At 48.0% G+C, this 19,171-nt stretch overlaps 1 protein-coding gene across 1 annotated transcript in view; it reads right to left on the reverse strand.

Annotated features, from left to right (window-relative positions):
• Nucleotides 1-918: 918 nt before the first annotated feature.
• Nucleotides 919-19,171, reverse strand: part of HIP1R (huntingtin interacting protein 1 related) — a 243,591-nt gene continuing 225,338 nt past the window's right edge. The window contains exons 30-32 of the mRNA XM_033955047.1: nucleotides 7,722-7,783; nucleotides 5,657-5,857; nucleotides 919-3,550 (exon numbers count right to left, since the gene is read on the reverse strand). Coding sequence (XP_033810938.1) covers nucleotides 3,503-3,550; nucleotides 5,657-5,857; nucleotides 7,722-7,783 — 311 coding nt within the window. The 3' untranslated portion in view covers nucleotides 919-3,502. The remainder of the gene's footprint in view (nucleotides 3,551-5,656; nucleotides 5,858-7,721; nucleotides 7,784-19,171) is intronic.

The following is a 19,171-nucleotide window of genomic DNA, read 5'->3' on the forward strand; positions in this document are numbered from 1 at the left end:
TGTAATGTTGCAGGGTCCAGTTCCACTTCAGTTTAATTTTCTTACAGATGGTCTCGCATGTTCCTCAAGCACCTGATACATGGTAGAATTCATGGTGGATTCTATGATGGTGAGTTGGCCAAGTCCTGCTGCAGCAAAGCATCCCCAAACCATGACACTTCTACCTCCATGCTTCACAGTTGATATGAGGTTCTTTTCCTGGAATTCTGCATTCGGTGTTGACTTTTCAGGTGTCTAAATAATTAAATTTTAGACTTATTTGTCCATAGAACACCTGGTGTTTGTCTACATTCTCTCTGGCAAACTTCAGTCTGGCCTTGATGTTTCTTCTAGAGAACAAAGGTGTCCAGCTTTTACATCTGCAAAGAAAATTAGCAGGCAAGAATTTCTCCATTTGTGATATTTTTCTGAAATCCTCAGGGTCATCTGGCTCATCTTTGACTCTTCACCAGTTTTTCACAGGCCCATTTTTTATATTACATTGGCTGTTGGCAAAATAAAAGAAACCCATCTAAATTTCTTAGTGTTTCTATATTATTCTTGCCAATCCTAAAGATAGGAAATAACTAATGGAAAGTAGATCTACCTATATTTCCCTTCTCATAGTTGGCAGGACTGCAGTATAGAAGTATTCCTATAGATAACCTGGTCTGAAGAGGGCATAAACCCAAGCCTGAAATATTTAGTCCAAAACTCCCACTGCTTCTTTACTGTATTCATGAAACCCCCCCCCCCAAAAAAAAAAAAAAAACCCAAAAACAAAATACTGATCATACAACCAACTGTGAAAAGAAATAGATGGATTATAATGTCTCTAGTATAATTTTTATAGGATGACTAATCTGTGCAAAGTATTCGAGGGCAGTGCAGCTTCAACATTTCACTTTATAAAATAAAATGTCTACACAACCAGAAAAGGAATCTTTATAATTTTTTTTATTACTCAATTGGAAAAAAAAAGGCACCATTTATAATTCTTTTACAAAAAGATGCAAAACCAAAAGCTTCCCTCTTCCTAGAATACAACCAACCAATTTCCATATTAAAAGATAATGACGCATCATGGCATGCTGAATTGACATTGGACCTGTTTTTAAATTTAAAAAAACTAAAACAAATGTTAATCTGAATAAAAACCAAAACAGCAATTTGTTTAAGCTTTAGCATTATGGGGACTGCCACAGTACACTATCCTTAATTCTATGCCTTTGCTGTTTTGTATAAAGGAGTACACATTTCATAGATGTACCTAGTCTCCCTTAAGATATGAACAATGTCTGTTCTGTCCTTAAAAAGAAAAATGGAGATCTATGTATGTTCAATATATTATATTCTCACAAAAGCTCATTTTTGCCTTCTCCATCTGTCCACTGTTGGGGGTTAAATTCATAGTTTGGTTATGTAGACTGCCTGCAGAACCCTTTCCAGCTTAGCCTAAGTATTGTCTCAGATCTGGAACCAAAATGTTTACAATTAAGATTTAATTTTCAAAAGATCAGATCCTAGTCAGTTGTCCTCACTATGGGGTCCTTTTACTAAGGCACAATGACAAATTAGTGTACATTAATTAAGTGCCATACAGCTCATAGGTATAGAATGGGCTGTCCAGAATTTAGCATGTGCTAAATGAGTTATTGCACCTAAGTAAAAAGATCCCTATGTAGTGAAAGGAGAATATTCAAAAGCCTCATCCTGGTCTGAAGGGCGCCTCAAGAGTACAACTGAGTTTTTATGTGTATGAAATTTTAAAAAAAGACCAATACTGTCTGTTTCTCTAGCAAGTCCTAGAGCCAAGAAGTTAAAAATCTAATAAAAATTTCCCATAAAGTTTGGCCCAGTGTTATGTTAGTGAACTATTTCATTTCATCTTGATTCAGTCTAGTCTCACAGGAAGGGAACAGCTCTTATGTTTTAGAACAGGAAAATAAATTCTTGTGCTGCATATAGCACAAGGGGTATATGAAATCAAAGTAATGAGGTGGCAGAGGTAGCCACTGAGGGAAGGTCACTCTAGACCTGTCCTTTTTCTAGATAGAGAGTAGTTTACTGGTTTACTTTAGAACATACAGAAAAAAAACAACTACCATATTTTTTGCTCTATAAGACGCACTTTTTTCCCACCCCAAAATTGGGTGCGTCTTATACAGCGAAGATACAAATTTTTATGACCCCCCCCCCCCTCCGGTACCTTTTAAAAACACTCTTATAGCCTGGTGGTCCAGAGTGATCAGCACGGACAGGAGCCAGCTTTCCACATTGCTGCCTGGTCCTGCCCTGCTTCCTGAATGACTGCCGTCAGTTCTCACGGGAGGATTTAGAAAGGTACTGGAGGCGACAGGGTGCAGAGCCTGACAAGGAGTGAGGGGGGCTGGGTGCAAAGCCTGGGTTCAGAATGGGTTTTTTTTTCTTGTTTTCCTCCTCTAAATCTAGGGTGCGTCTTATGGAGCGAAAAATACGGTAATTACTCTGATGTCTTAATGTAGCACAATGTGGAACATTTATGGTTGAGTTTACAATTTTTTAAAAAAAGGGACTAGGTAAGATACAAAAGGAGGCCTAGGTTAGTTTCTACACTCCGAGTTGAATAATTCTTCTTTCCAAACTGGCTTTTATATTTTCTGCAAATATCAGGAAAACAAATTCTGTAGTCTCACCACTTAAGATACTTAGTCAGTTTCATCAGGAGCTAAGCTGCCTAAACCTTAAAGGTTTATTTACCTGTGTACAACATTCTTTCTTTCCAGACTGAGTCCTAAGTGTTCACAGTGAAATGCCATTAGAAACACACATTGACTAGTGCTTATTCACAAGCTGACATTAAGAAAGAGAACATAAAACACTGCATATGACTGACATCTCACATTATCAATAAATGAAGCTTACAACTATGGATGCTTGTAAAAAGGTAGGTTACTGCCATCACCATATGAAACGTTACTCCAGAGCAGACAGTATTTCTATTTTTCTTAATAAAACAGCTGCTATGAGAGATATACAGCAGAATAGTTCATTTTTACATTAAAGCTGCCGAGTACAGATAAGTTACAGAATCAAATCCTTACAAATGTCCTGGTATTTATTCTACAGCTGTATACATATACAGTATATATATATATTTATTTATTTAACAAAAGATTTTCTCTCTTCAGTAGTCTGTCACCTAACTGCAAAATAAAACATTTCTTTTTTTTTTTGGGGGGGGGGGGAGAATAAGAGAACGTCAGGAAAAAGTGTTTAAAATGTCAATTATCTTCAGGAAATATGCCACAGTGAAGGACAAGGCAACTTGGAAGTGATCTTCTCTAGGGAACCAGAGCACTTTGACCACACGACAACGCCTCAGACCTTCTGTCATGGAAGTAGGTCACTCAGCACAGATCTGGCTCTCATGAGGAGCTCTAGGTGAAGTATGATGTACTACAAGGTACTGGCATGGGGTGGATTCAGACAGTGTATGCTGCTACTCCTCCTCAAGTGTCTGCAGACTCATCCTTTCACCATGCTAAAAGTCTACAAGGTGTGCCTGATACACGCCATCACCTTTATCGATCTGTGAATAAAAAAAGAGAAGCGAGTATTTAAGGAGGAACCCAAATATGAGAGCTTGTAAGGAAAAAATATGTCAGAGATGATAGTGAAGGGAACCAGTACAGGGTCTTTCATTTTCAAAATGTAGACACTGCTGACACACTTTCCCTCTGACCCTGGCTTTTAGAAGGTTATTGTGTTTACTGATTTTTATTCTCAACAACATTCTACAGGCACAATCCATATTGGCCCCTTCCCGCAGTACAATTCCCAATATCCACACATGAGAAATCAAATAGCACGTCATATGTCTGTCAACCAAAACAAATCAACCCTGGGGGTTTTCTAGAAAAACGTGACATCCTTCTCTGCACCAGTTAGCTCCCATTTCTGTTGCAACAAATACTGATGAACTCCCATGAGAACAAACTCCCAGCTCAAGATGAAAGCCTTCTGCATTAGAGACACAAAATAAAAGATTGCCAGCAATCTGAAACTGGTAATTGCTTGGCTGTACAGTCACGAGCTGAGGCTTGAATGCTGGCTCTGTCATCTTAGATCCATGACAAACATTGGCATTATCTGGTATGCAGATATCAAGATGTTACAAGATTATAGAACAGCCTCACGGCATGCTGAAACATCTGAACTGAATGCTTTCCACAAATTCAAGCTTATTTCCTAATGTTCTGGTAGGGTCAAAATATTAAAGATACTCTAAACCAGTGATTCCCAACCCTGTCCTGGAGGAACACCAGGCCAATCGGGTTTTCAGGCTAGCCCTAATGAATATGCATGAGAGAGATTTGCATATGATGGAAGTGATAGGCATGCAAATTTGCTTCATGCATATTCATTAGGGCTAGCCTGAAAACCCAATTGGCCTGGTGTTCCTCCAGGACAGGGTTGGGAACCACTGCTCTAAACCAATGTATCACAAACTGTGTGCCATGGCATGATTCTGGGTGTGCTGCGAGATGCTGCCAAGGAGAAAAGGCGCCAGCTGACAGCTTACAGGACATGCAGCGAGAGGAACATCCTGTAGGCAGTCAGCTGGCACCTCACCTACAGCACCCCCCACCGGTGTAGTAATTGCAGACTCAGGGTCCCATCTGGAGGACCTCCACGCATGTGTGGACGTCAATGTGATGACATCAGACATGTGCATGATGTCATCGCATCAACGTCTGTGGTTTTAAAAAGTTTGCAGGACACTGCCTTAAACACAAAGGAGCAGACTTATGGTTAGAGCAGTGAACTGAGAACCAGGGAATCCAGTGTTCAAGTTTCACTGCTGCTCCTCGTGATCTTGGGGAGTCACTTAACCTTCCATTGCTTCAGGTACAAACTTAGATTATAAGTCCTCAAGGAGCAGGAAAATACCTCTGAATCTCACTGTAACGCCTTGAGCTACAGATGAAAAAAGGGGCAAGTTGAATTTGATATCTCTTCCATTCTCCCTTTATTGGTTGAAATTGCAATCCTTAAGAACATAAGAAGAACATAAGAAGTTGCCTTCACTGGGTCAGACCAGAGGTCCATCGCGCCCAGCGGTCCGCTCCCGCGGCGGCCCATCAGGTCTGTGACCTGTTAAGTGGTTTCTGATCATTTCTATAACCTACCTCTAGTTCTATCTGTACCCCTCAATCCCCTTATCTTTTAGGAACCTATCCAAACCTTCCTTGAACCCCTGTAATGTGCTCTGGCCTATCACATCCTCCGGAAGCGCGTTCCATGTGTCCCCCACCCTCTGGGTAAAAAAGCCTTTTGCTCTCCCAAACAAAGTAAAATGAACAGGAGGTGGTTATCAGGCCCTACAGTGCAGTGCAGATAAGCTGAATTATGCAACCATTTTGATTTAAGGTAATCAGAGTCAAATATCCTGGTGAAATACAGAAAACAAAGAAATTGACAGCCTAACCAGGCTGCCGATCCACACCAACTATTCCAGAGGTGTCAAGCTGCAAATCTTGGAGGACCACAAACCAGTCAGGTTTTAATATACATGAAATGCGTGCATATTTATTAACAGTATCCTAAAAGCCTGACTGGTTTGTAGCATTCCACAATAAGCCACCTTTGAACTATTCAGTTCTGTCGCCTCTTCTTCTCCCCTGTGCAGCAATACCTTGGAGTCCTGCTTTGGTGGAACGATAGGCTTCTGAGCAAGCTGTGGCTTCTTCAAGATGCCAGCCCGTGGCAGAGGGGCTGGTTTCACTACCTCCTCCAGGTCTTCGTACACCCCAGCCAAAGCATAATGCTTCTTCCTCAGCTCTCCCAGGCGCATTCGTTCATTCTCAAGTTTATTCTCCAGCTCCAGCACCTTCACCTACAAACAAATATTCTGATTACCAATAGAAGGGACATCACCACCTTCTAAAGGAGCAAGTAGAGGGTGTCATGCCCACATAAGTGCCAGAGATGAACTACTTGGAAGTATAAAACTGAACTCTGAACAGGGAGAGGTGATCTTGAAATAATTTCTAATTTATTAGACGTTTAAAAACGCACACCTAGAGAGTGATGTAATGGTGCATTTCCTAGCCTTCTTTAGCAGACTTGGGTACGTAGGAAGACATACTAAAAAGTCTCTTGGTAGGATGTAGGCATGTGTTTTACTGGCTGAAGACATTTAACATTTTTCTCCTACCCGTTATGTACTCTCTGCTGCCCCCAGCAGTCCCAGTCCTGCTTGTGTTGTCTCCCCTTTTTGTTTTCACCTTTCCCACCCACCACTTCAACCTCTCACACCCATTTGTCCACTTCTGTCTTCCCTCCCTCCCTCTTACACCCACCCCCACCACTTTGTCCTTTATTTTGCAGCAGGGGGCCCACTTTTTTCTTCTTCTGCTGCTGGGGGCTGGGTACCCTGCAGAAGCCTGCAGAAAATTTTATTTATTCATTTAATTTGTTTTCTATCCCGTTCTCTGCAACAAGCTCCTTTTTAGTTCTGCCACCAGCAGGTTGTCACTAACAGAACACTGAAAATGGAGTTGTTGCAGGTTCTTTTTCATCTTTTTGGTGCCATGGCATTGGCTTCCTGTAGCACAAAAAGTCTTATATTCCTACATGCCTTCAGGTAGCAAGGCCTGACTTCCCCACTACCTTGATGACATTTGTTTCCAGCTCTTGTTCATGCATTTATCAATATGCAAGTACAAACAAATCTATTCATATGGACAAAACAGAAGAACCTCCTCAACAGGTGTTGCATGTAAGGCTGCCTCATTCAGCCGAGGTATGCTCACAAAGAAATCCTTTGGGCAAATCAGAACTACAAGGGTTTCACCTAGAATAAAAGCAAAGCAAACCAGCCATGATACAACATATCATTACCAGCAATTAAGAGCAGGCTAGAACCCAAATTCTGATTCTGCCCACTAACCACGAACAAGAGGAAGCCAACTCAGAGAAAAAGTTTCTCCGCCACAGTTTCATCTACCATCCAAGAATGAGATCCTCCCACACAAAACAATTTCCAGGCAATTTAAACCATTTTGGAAATGTTGAACAGAGTGCTGTAGTTGCTGGATGCTTGAAGTCTCTTGGTAGCCAGCCTGCTCTATAGGCTTGGCTGCAAACCAAATGAAACTAGAACTTTGCTTCTCTCTCTCAACATAGCTTTTACACTGGATTGCCAGGGAGAGAAACATGATGATAGTTGGCTTGTAAGAAATAAACAGCAATACCCTTATTGCTTCACATGTCGGGGGCTTTTGTAAATTTATACAGATATCCTATTACACTCCCCCCCAATTCTCATTCCTTTGGCTTACTCGTGAGAAATAATGGCAGCCATTCAGGAAGCGGCACAGGAACAGGCATGAGCGTGAAAAGCTCGCACTTGCCTTGTGCGCCGCTCTGCCGCAAGAGATGAGGACTCGGAGGGAGGGGCAGGTGTGCGGAAAGCTCCTGCCGATACAGCGCTGGACCGCTGGAATTTTAAAAAAAGGTACAGTGGGGGAGACCCTGCCTGCCTGCCACTAGGCCTGCCTGCCCTGTCCTGGCCTACCACTAGACCATCAGAGGGGGGGACAGGGTACAGGACAGGGAGGTGGGACAAGGTACACTATTTGGTTCAGAATTTTTTGCTTGGTTTTTCCTCCTCTATAGGTAGGTGCGTCTTATAGAGCAAAAAAGAAACAAACAGTGCCCAATTTACCAATCTGTGACTCAGTCAAGTGTGTAGGTACCTGTGTTTCCATTTCTTCTTTCTTTAGCTTAATTAATGACATCCCAGAGAAATCCATTGTATCTGAGGGAAAAACAAATACATGATTTATCAGATCCATATTAAAAAAAAAGTGTAAGTGTGTGTGTGTGGGACTGTGTAATTTTTAATCACAATGTTTTTCATGTTCTACAGTCCAAAAACTACAGGAACCTAAAGTGAGGTATGTGATTTCTGGGGTTAATTGCTCAGTATTGCTTATGCCTTTCAGCGCTATACAAATGATAAATTGTAGTAATAATTTTTATTTATGTGTTCCTTATTTTAAAGATAAATTCCATATCTGAGGCTGAAGTTTGGCAGGATTATACAGTGGATATCTTTATATCATATACTAGCTGATGGCCCGGCGTTGCACGGGTATTTAATTATAGCAATAACACTGTAAATGGATTCAAATAAAGATACTTTATAGTGGTGAATGAAATTATTTTTTAACCGCTTTATAAAAAGTACAATATTCAAATTATAATGTGAAATATTTGACAAAATGAATACAATACAACTAACACAAAACTTGATTATAAACAACATTTTTAGTTTCACCTCCAGGAGCAAGAACATATAAATTCTTGGGTGAACCCACCCTTGAGCAAGCAACATAGAGTTGTCCATGGGAAAAACAGGGGGATCTTAAATCCACTCCACAGTATGTAATAGTCTGTCCCTATGATTTGTTGATTGTGATAGAGAATGCAAGTCTCACTGGAATTTGCAATCTCGTAAACTGAAAAGGAAGATCTGTTGGAATAAGTGGCATCCAAAAGTTTCAGTATTGATTTAAACAACTCAATATGTGGAAACTCAGGTTGAAAAGAAACTCCATGCAGTTTTTTCCCGGTTCAGAATGGAACCTGTGTTCCTAGTTCAGCATATGTGAGTACTCATGCAATGTAATAACATTATGAACTGGGGTGCATGAAGGAAACAGTTACAAACACAGTTAGAACATACAAACTCTATATGTATGGTGTCCGTGGTAGAATAGAAACGATGTCCCTAGTGGTTATAGTGTCATAGAAAGTGTTTTATAGTTGGAATTACTGTGAGAATGGCAGCTTTTTACATTTTTTCCAATGACATGAATGGGTGAAATCTGATTTTATGTTTGTAGCTCCGCCCACGTGTGCAGGCGGGCCGCGAGACCCCCAGAACATATCACCCCAGGTAGTGAGGGATCTGCATACCAAGTTACGTTCAAATAGGTCAAGTCGTTTTTGAATTACTGTGAGAATGGCAGCTTTTTACATTTTTTCCATTGACATGAATGGGTGAAATGTGATTTTCTGTTTGTAGCTCTGCCCACGTGTGCAGGTGGGCCGCGTGACCCCCAGAACATATCACCCCAGGTAGTGAGGGATATGCATACCATGTTTCGTTCAAATCGGTCAAGCCGTTTTTGCGTGATCGCGGCACATACACACACACACACATACATACCTCCGATTTTATATATATAGATATACACACACACAAGACCATGTAGCTCTCACATACGTTATAACAGAAGTTCTTAAACTTGTGCTTGGGGTCCTGTAGGGTTGGAGGTCTGATAAGTTCTGATCCAGGGCAAAAGAACACAGGCAAGGTCAGCACACAGGTAGTTTTCTGAACCAGGCCAGGTCGGCACACTGATCTAGGCCCTGTGTACGGATCTAGGCCCTGAGTAAGAATTATAAGCCCCTGTGAAAGAATTATTAATTATTCCCATTCCTCTCCCTTCTTGCCATGCAGCCATTCTAAGTAAAGGAAAATGCTAGCATCTTGTCACAAGACCCTTGTCACATATTAACCTGACACAGGTTTACCCTTATCCCTTATATGGGCAACAATCAGACGAAAGCACGCCTTTATCGTGCACCTTCGGGAAGCGGCCGCAGAGAAGCCTTCCGACCGCCACAGACATCAGGAGAACCCCGGCATTTCTCCAAACCCAGCGAATCTCCCCTGAATCTCAAACAGTTTAAACTTTAAAGGACCATCTGTAACTGTCAGACGTATGTATACTATAACTGTTAACTGAATGTATAACTGTTAATCGCATGTGCTAATAGCATATGTTAATTGCTTTAATTAGTCGCATGGGTCAGTTGCATGAGTTAGTTGTATAAGTTATCCCAGGACAAGCAGGCATGATATTCTCACATGTGGGTGACGTCATCTACGGAGCCCCGGCGCGGACAGCTTTTCAAGCAAACTTGATTGAAGTTTCAAGTTTGCACACTGCACCACGCATGTGCATGCCTTCTTGCCCACTAGAGGGCGCATCCCACCTCGTGGTCCTCAGTTCAAATTTTTCCGCGGAGCAAGAAAGCCCTGTGGATCTGAGCTCCAGTGTTTTTGCCTTCTAGCTGCCGCGTTTAGTTTGTTTTTCCCTTCGAATTAGTTCGCGGTGCTGTTTTTCCTTTCGTTTCTTTTCAAAAAAAAAAAAAAAAAAAAGTCTTTCGTTTTTCGTCGGGCTCCGGGGGCTCCCGGAAGCCGTGGCCGCGGGACGTCGGTACGTTCCCGGCCTTCTTCTTTTTCTTCGTGGATGTCCCGTCCTGTTACGGGATTCAAAAAGTGCAGCCGGTGTGAGAGGTTGCTTTCCATCACTGACCCTCACCGGTGGTGCATTGTCTGTCTTGGGCCCGAACATCCGACAGACTCGTGTGATCGCTGTGCTACCTTCCAAAACAGGGCCCTCCGTCGCCGTAAGGCAAGAATGGCCGAATTGTTCGCCGTCGACGCGCCGCCTAAGGCCTCGACGTCGGCCTCGGCTTCGGCCCCGGCCTTGACCTCGGCCTCGGCGTCCTCGGGAGCCTCGGTCTCGCCTCGGCCCTCTTCCTCGAAGGCGTCGTCAGTGAAGCAAGCTTCGGGTAAGTCCTCTGTTCCATCCCCTTCAGCAAAGAAGCCATCCTCGAGTCAGGCCAAGGCGGGTGGGTCGACCCCGGCCCCGCATCGGACCTCGACTCCGCACACCCCGAGGGAATACTCGAGACCGAGGTCGCCCTCCAGGGAGTGTGCCCCGGACTCGGAACTCCCCACCTTCGTGGGGATTCCGGCCTTCCAGGATCTCCTCCGAGCTCTGATCTCATCGGAGCTGTCGGGAGCCCTGGAAGTGTTGCAGCGTGCTGCGGTTCCGGCGGCCTTGACCTCGGCCTGGGCGCCTTCGGTCTCGGAGGCCCCGGCCTCGGCTCCCTCGGGAGCCCCGGCCTCGGCGACCCCGGTCTCGGGTACTGTGGCCCCGTTCACCTCGGTCTCGGCCCCGCCCCGGACCTCGACCTCGGGGGAACCCCCTGAGCGGAGTGTAAGGCCCAAAGAAAAGTTGCGCAGAGTGCGCCGTCTTTCCTCCTCTTCCTCCGGGTCTTCCAGACACGCCTCGCCCTCGACGCGACCTCGGACGGGGCGTCGATCGAGGAAGTCTAAGCGGCCCCGAGGCTCGCCTCGGCGCGACCGTTCCTCGTCGTTCGGGGGCGAGGCGCTGCAGGTGTCGGAGTTGCGCCTCGACAACCCGAGGCTCCTCCGCTCACCCCATGGGAAGTCTTCCCGGGCCGCCTCGCCGGGGAAACGGGAGAGTGTCCCACGAACCCCGGGGTCCTCACCCAAGGGTTCTGCGAGGAGGATAACTTCCCCTTCCCCCTCGAGGGCCCTCGAGAGGGGATCCTGGGATTCGGGATCGGTTAGGGATCCTCATTATTCCCATGAGGCCTCCCCCCTCTCCTCGGTGGGGCGGTCGAGAACCCCCTCTCCGCAGGCTAGGCCGTCCTCATTTTCATCCTTCGTTCAGGACATGGCCCAAGCCCTGGGGATTGACCTGATGGTAGGCTCTCGGTATTCCAAAGAATTTTTGGAGGAACAGGACCTCCCCACTCTTCCTAGGGAGGTGCCTAGACTCCCTCTCAACAGTGTCCTTCTGCAAACCTGGCTGAAGAACTTGTCAAACCCCCTTACAGTCATGTCTGTGCCTTCAAAAATGGAATCGAAGTATAGGACGATTCCCCCTAAAGGGTTCGATAAGGCGCAGCTCTCACACCAGTCTCTTCTGGTGGAGTCTGCTCTTAAAAAATCACAGCCCTCACGGATTTCTGCGGCGGTTCCACCAGGCAGGGAGGGGCGGACCCTGGACAAGTTTGGCCGTCGCCTCTATTCAAATTCCCTGATGGCCACCAGGGTTCTAAATTACGCCTTCACCTTTTCCTCCTATTTGCGTGGTATGGTGAAGGACCTTCCTCAATATCGAAACTCGTTACCGGACTCCCAAAGAGCAGGATTCGACAAGTTTATGTCCAACCTGTCTCAATTGCGGTTGTACCTATTCCATGCAGTGTACGACACCTTTGAGCTGGTTTCGAGGGTGTCGGCCCTCGCGGTGGCCATGCGCCGCTTGGCCTGGCTTCGCACCCTCGACATGGACCCAAACCTGCAGGAACGCCTGGCAGACTTGCCTTGTGTGGGGTCCGAGTTATTCGACGAGTCATTGGATGCGGCGACCAAGCGCTTGTCGGAACAGGAACGCTCTCTAGCATCCCTGGTCCGCCCCAAACCTAGGCCCCCGCCGCAGAAACCCTTTCGGCCTCCGCCGCGCCGATACCCTCAGAAGTCGACCCCGGCTTTCTCGAGACCGCCTCCGAGACGTCCGTCTCAGCGAGGCAGAGGGGGACAACCCCAAGCCCCGGCGCAGGGCCCTTCTAAGCCAGCGCCTTCCTTTTGACGGGCTGAGCGGACGGGGCGGGTTCCCCTCCGCACTTTCACAGGAACCCCTTCCTATCGGGGGCCGTCTTCGGTCCTTCCGGGAGGCATGGACCGGGATTACCTCAGACGCTTGGGTGCTCCGGATCGTCTCCGAGGGCTACTCGCTCAACTTTGTGTCCTCGCCGCCGGACAGTCCCCCAAGTTTAGTCCCCTACAACCGTTCGCAGCTACCGACCCTTATAACCGAAGCCAAAGCCCTCTTGAAGCTTCGGGCGGTCGAGCCGGTCCCCAAGGACCAGTGGGGTACGGGATTTTACTCCCGCTACTTTTTGGTCCCAAAAAAGACCGGGGACCTGCGCCCCATACTGGACCTCAGGAAGCTCAACAAATTCCTGGCCCGGGAGAAGTTTCGAATGCTATCTCTCCCGGTTCTGTATCCCCTCTTGGAGGAAGGGGACTGGATGTGCTCCCTCGACCTGAAGGAAGCATACACCCATGTTCCGGTGCACCCCGCCTGTCGAAGATTCTTACGATTCCAGGTGGGGGACCTCCACCTCCAGTACAGGGTACTGCCCTTCGGCCTGGCCGCGTCCCCACGAGTATTCACGAAGTGCATGGTGGTGGTTGCAGCAGCCCTCAGGTCGCGTGGACTCCACGTGTTCCCTTACCTGGACGATTGGCTCATCAAAGCCCCGACCAGGGAGGGGGTTATCTCAGCGACCCGACAGTCTATTGCCTTCCTGCAAACTCTCGGGTTCGAGATAAACTTTCCAAAGTCTCAGTTGAGGCCGTCGCAGTCTCTTCAATTCATAGGTGCGGTGCTGGACACGGTGCGCCTACGCTCCTACCTGCCGACCCAGCGGTTGGAAGCCTTGGTACGGATGAGCCACCAGGTCTCTCAACTGTCGAAGGTGTCGGCCAAGCGCATGATGATGCTGCTGGGCCATATGGCCTCGACGGTACATGTCACGCCGTTTGCGAGGCTACATCTGAGGATCCCTCAGTGGACCCTCGCGTCCCAGTGGCGTCAGGAGTGCGACCCGGTGTCTCGCCTCATTTCGGTGACTCCGCCCTTGCGGAAATCGCTGCGTTGGTGGACAGACTCTTCAAATCTGTCCATGGGGCTATTGTTCCGCACTCCGCCTTTTCGCAAGGTCCTGACCACGGACTCCTCGGAGTACGCGTGGGGAGCCCACCTCGACGGTCTTCGCACGCAGGGCCTGTGGTCGGCAGAAGACCGGCAGTGTCATATCAACGTGCTAGAGCTGCGGGCCATCTTCCTAGCACTTCGAGCCTTCGTTCACATATTGCAGGACCAGGTGGTCCTCGTCCGCACGGACAATCAGGTGGCAATGTATTATGTGAACAAGCAGGGAGGAACGGGGTCATGGCCCCTCTGCTCCGAAGCTCTTCGCCTCTGGGAGTGGGCGGCCTCCCGGAACATCTTCCTCCGGGCGGTCTACATCCAAGGAGAACGGAATTGCCTGGCGGACAAACTGAGTCGACTTCTGCAACCGCACGAGTGGACTCTACACTCAGCAGTTCTACGCGAGGTTTTCGCTCGCTGGGGAACGCCACAGGTGGATCTGTTTGCCTCTCCGGAGACACACAAACTACCACTATATTGTTCTCGGATGTACTCGCAGGACCGTCTGGAAGCGGATGCCTTCCTACTCGACTGGGAAGGGAGGTTCCTGTATGCATTCCCTCCGTTCCCTCTGATCATGCGAACGTTGGTACACCTAAAATCGTCCACGGCCACGATGATTCTCATAGCACCTCGGTGGCCGCGTCAGCACTGGTTCTCCCTGCTGCTCCAGCTCAGTGCCAGGGAGCCTCTTCCCCTGCCTGTCTCTCCTTCTCTGCTATCTCAGAGTCAAGGATCCATGTTACATCCCAATCTGCAGTCATTGCACCTGACAGCCTGGTTTCTTGTTCCCTGACTCCTCCGGACCTGTCTCAATCGGTGAAGGAGGTGTTGGAAGCCTCCCGCAAGATCTCGACGAGGCTTTGCTATGCGCAGAAATGGACCAGGTTTTCCACCTGGTGTTCGTCTTTTCACCTGGATCCGGTATCAGTTCCGGTATCCTCGGTTTTAGAATATTTATTTCATTTGTCGCGCTCCGGCTTGAAAACCACTTCGGTGCGGGTTCATCTCAGTGCGATTTCTGCTTTCCACCAACCTCTGGAGGGACGCCCCCTGTCACTCCACCCCTTGGTGACACGCTTCATGAAAGGGCTACTCAGGGTTTGCCCCCCTCTTAAGCCTCCGTCTGTCGTGTGGAACCTGAATGTAGTTCTGGCTCAACTGATGAAACCCCCTTTTGAGCCACTCAACAAGTCCCTCTTGAAATTTCTGACTTGGAAGGTGGTGTTTCTGATTGCCCTCACCTCCGCCAGGCGGATTGGGGAGTTGCAAGCCTTGGTTGCGGACCCTCCTTTCACTGTCTTTCATCACGACAAGGTGGTTCTCCGCACCCATCCTAAGTTTTTACCTAAAGTTGTTTCTGACTTCCACATCAATCAGTCCATTGTCCTTCCTGTGTTCTTCCCGAAGCCCCACTCCCATCCTGGCGAGACGGCGCTTCACACGCTTGACTGTAAGAGGGCGTTGGCATATTATCTTCAACGCACCAGGTCTCATCGGAAGGTTCCTCAATTGTTTTTGTCCTTCGATCCCAATCGATTAGGGCATCCAGTTTCCAAGCGCACTCTGTCTAACTGGTTGGCCGCTTGCATTTCCTTTTGCTACGCTCAGGCTGGCCTTCCTCCCCCGGGTCGAGTCACGGGGCACAAGGTCCGAGCAATGGCAGCTTCGATAGCCTTTCTCCGATCCACTCCGATGGAGGAAATATGTAAGGCTGCCACTTGGTCTTCGGTTCATACATTCACCTCTCATTACTGTCTGGACACTCTATCCAGGAGTGACGGCCGGTTTGGCCAGTCAGTATTGCAAAATCTGTTTTCCTAAATTGCCATCCTCCCACCTGCCCTGTTTTGGTTAGCTTGGAGGTCACCCACATGTGAGAATATCATGCCTGCTTGTCCTGGGATAAAGCACAGTTACTTACCGTAACAGGTGTTATCCAGGGACAGCAGGCATATATTCTCACAACCCGCCCGCCTCCCCGGGGATGGCTTCCTTGCTAGGTATGGAACTGAGGACCACGAGGTGGGATGCGCCCTCTAGTGGGCGAGAAGGCATGCACATGCGTGGTGCAGTGTGCAAACTTGAAACTTCAATCAAGTTTGCTTGAAAAGCTGTCCGCGCCGGGGCTCCGTAGATGACGTCACCCACATGTGAGAATATATGCCTGCTGTCCCTGGATAACACCTGTTACGGTAAGTAACTGTGCTTTAGTCGCATGTGTAGCTATTAGATGCGTGTGCAATTACATAACTGTTAGTCGCATGTGTAACTGTTAGACGCATATGCAATTAGTTAATCGCATGGGCTAGTAGCATGTGTTAATTGCTTTAATTAGTCGCATGGGTCAGCTGCATGAGTTAGTTGTATAAGTTAGTCGTATGTGTAGCTATTAAATGCGTGTGCAATTATTAGCTGCTTGTACCAGGTCCCAGTGGCGTACCAAGGGGGGGGCGTGGGGGGCGGTCCGCCCCGGGTGCCAAGCCCTGAGGGGGTGCTCGCGGTCCGGTCCGGTTCCCCCCTCCCCCAGCGCCGGGTGTCGCGTCTGTAAACAGCCTGCAGCAAGATCGCAATGCCAGCGTTCTTTGCCTGCTTCGGCTGTTTCCTCTGCAACGGTCCCGCCCCCCCCCTCTGACGTCAGAGGAGGGGCAGGATCGCGGCGGAGGAAACAGCCAAAGCAAGCAAAGATCGTTGGCATCGTACGATCTTGCTGTAGATTGTTTCCCCAGGGAAGTGAAGCGGGGAGGCCGGGGGAATGAGCAGTGCTTCGTGGTGGTGGTGGTGGGGCCGAGCGGTCCTTCGAGGTAGTGGGGGGGGGGCAGCAGGCCTTCAGGGTGGGGCGGGAAGGCAGACCTTGTGAAGGGGGGGAGACAGGCCTTCAGGGGGACAGGCAGGCCTTTGGGGGGGGTGACAGGCCTTCAAGGGAGGGCACAGGCCTTCAAGGGGGGCACAGGCCTTCGAGGGGGGTGTAGGTCTTCGGGGGGGGGTGCAGGTCTTCAAGGGGGGCAGGCCTTCAGGGGGGGGCGGGAAGGCAGACCTTGTGAAGGGGGGGAGACAGGCCTTCAGGGGGACAGGCAGGCCTTTGGGGGGGGGTGACAGGCCTTCAAGGGAGGGCACAGGCCTTCAGGGGGGGGCAGGCCTTCAAGGGGAACAGGCAGGCAGGCCTTCAAGGGGGGGCAGGCCTTCGAGGGGGGTGTAGGCCTTTGGGGGGTGCAGGCCTTCGGGGGGGTGCAGGCCTTCAAGGGGGGAAAGGCCTTCAGGGGGTCAGGCATTCAAGGAGAACAGGCAGGCAGGCCTTCAAGGGGGGACAGGCCTTCGAGGGGGGTGTAGGCCTTTGGGGGGATGCAGGCCTTCGGGGGGGTGCAGGCCTTCAAGGGGGGGACAGGCCTTCGAGGGGGGCAGGCCTTCAAGGGGAGCAGGCAGGCAGGCCTTCAAGGGGGGGACAGGCCTTCAGGGGAGGGGGGGCCCTGGTGTAGAAGTACACGGAGGGAAGGGGGAGGGGTTCAAAGAGACGTGCATATGCCAGACTTTGGGTGGGAAGAAATAATGGGTCTGAAAATAGAGGAGAAAGAGAGAGAGAGGTGATGGACATGGGTTTTAGGGAGGGAAGGAACAGAAAGGGAGAGAAATTGGACACAAGGGATGGTGTGGAGGGGGAGAAAGAGATACTGATTAGGAGGGTAGTTGGGAAAAGAAAGGGAGAGATGGTGGACCCTGGGGTGGTGGGGAAGGAGGGAGAGCTGCTGAATGAAAGGGTAGTTAAGAAAAGGTGGATCTGTGGAGGGAGACAAAAAAAGGAAAGATGCCAGACATCCGGGGGAGGGAAGGGAAACGGAAGGGGAGGACAGAGATGGCAGATGGATGGTTAGCACGGAGAAAGAAGAAAGAAGGAGACCCTGGCAAGCAAGTTATCAGAAGACAACCAGAGCCTTGGACCAACAAGATTTGAAAAATAACCAGACAACAAAAAGGTAGAAAAACTAATTTTATTTTCTGTTTTGTGATTACAATATGTCAGATTTGAAATGTGTATCCTGCCAGAGCTGGTGTTAGACCGCAAACGTGAGCTAGGATTTAACAGAGAGAGGAAAAGTCCTTTTTGTTTCTTTATTTTATTTACACCACAGCACCAGTGTGGTTTGGGAGAAGCCAAAGGGGGGTGAAAAAGCTATAAAATAAACACACCAGGATGTTTGAAAAAAACACCCAATTGGGCAGGAAAATCGAATCGATAAACCAATTCAATAGACTGAATCGAATCGAATTTTTTTTTTCCTGAATCTGGCAGCACTAGTTTGCGCTACTGTCTTAGACTTTAGGACCTGGGATTGGGGAGAGATGGCATCCTCAGTACTTTATAATGCAAGTGAAATGAGGATTTGGTCAGATTTTTGAAGGGTCTGCACTCTGCAGAAGAAAAATATTGTATAGGCCGGGGACATGAGACAGCAGGAAATGGGAACTTTTCTTCCTTCTATTTTTGTGAATGGCAAGGCTGAGGATGTCAGAGAGTTCAGTTAAAATATGTGCTTTATAAGAAAATATAATAATGTGTTTTATAAAGTTTATAACATTGCTGGCCTACCCGGTGAGGTGTTCCTAGTGGTGGTGGTGGTGGCAGCGTGTCAATGTGTTGAGAGGAAGAGGTGATCTGGGAAATTCTGCTGAGCAAACTCCGGGCCCATTTCCACCCCCCAGTTAGTCCACTTCACTCAACTGGTTCACACACTGAGTGGGTCTTTGGGTGTTGTTCCTGGGTAGTTGTTTTGGGATCTCTTCCAGTGGTTTGTCAGTATCTCCTTCTGGTCCAAGGAAGGAAACTTTGTTAACCTTAGCACTGACCTACAGAATATGTTTGTAATAGCGCTGCTTGTGTGGCATTAGTCTATGTAGTGATCGAAAGAAAAAACCAGACCTTTGCATTTTTGCACCATATAGTGGGTGTATGAGGAGATTCACATTTCCTGCACAGCTAAGTCCGTGTGAAGTTACCTTGTGCTGTATTTGACATCTAGCAAAGTCTCTGTTTGGAAGGAAAGATCTCAGCTTAAAAATGAAGTGGCCAGAAGTTATGGTAAAAGCAGATAGCGTAGCTGGTTTTAAGAAAGGTTTGGACAAATTCCTGGAGGAAAAGTCCATGGTCTGTTATTAAGACATGGGGGAAACATCTGCTTGCCCTGGATCGGTAGCATGGAATGTTGCTACTCTTTGGGTTTTGACCAGGTACTAGTGACCTGGATTGGCTTCCATGAGAATGGGTTACTGGGCATGATGGACCATTGGTCTGACCCAGTTAGGCTATTCTTATGTTATGTTCTCATCTGTAGGGGCCTTTGTTTTCACTTCTTATTTTAATTTATTTTTTTTCTGAGAACTTATCAGTGTTTTTTATAATGGGAACAAAATTGGAAGAAAATTAATGTGTGTGGAATGGGGGGGGGGGATTAACTAATTTCTTCAGCTAAATAATTCAATCCACCTCAACCAGACATAGGAGAACTCACGCACCATTCACACACCCTCCAACCAAAAACGTCAAAAGAAAAAAACAGTTCGACAACCTCCTAGCCATTCGAGCTGCAACACTCGACCCC

This window comes from Geotrypetes seraphini, chromosome 8 (genome assembly GCF_902459505.1).
Source record: "Geotrypetes seraphini chromosome 8, aGeoSer1.1, whole genome shotgun sequence".
NCBI lineage: Eukaryota > Metazoa > Chordata > Amphibia > Gymnophiona > Dermophiidae > Geotrypetes > Geotrypetes seraphini.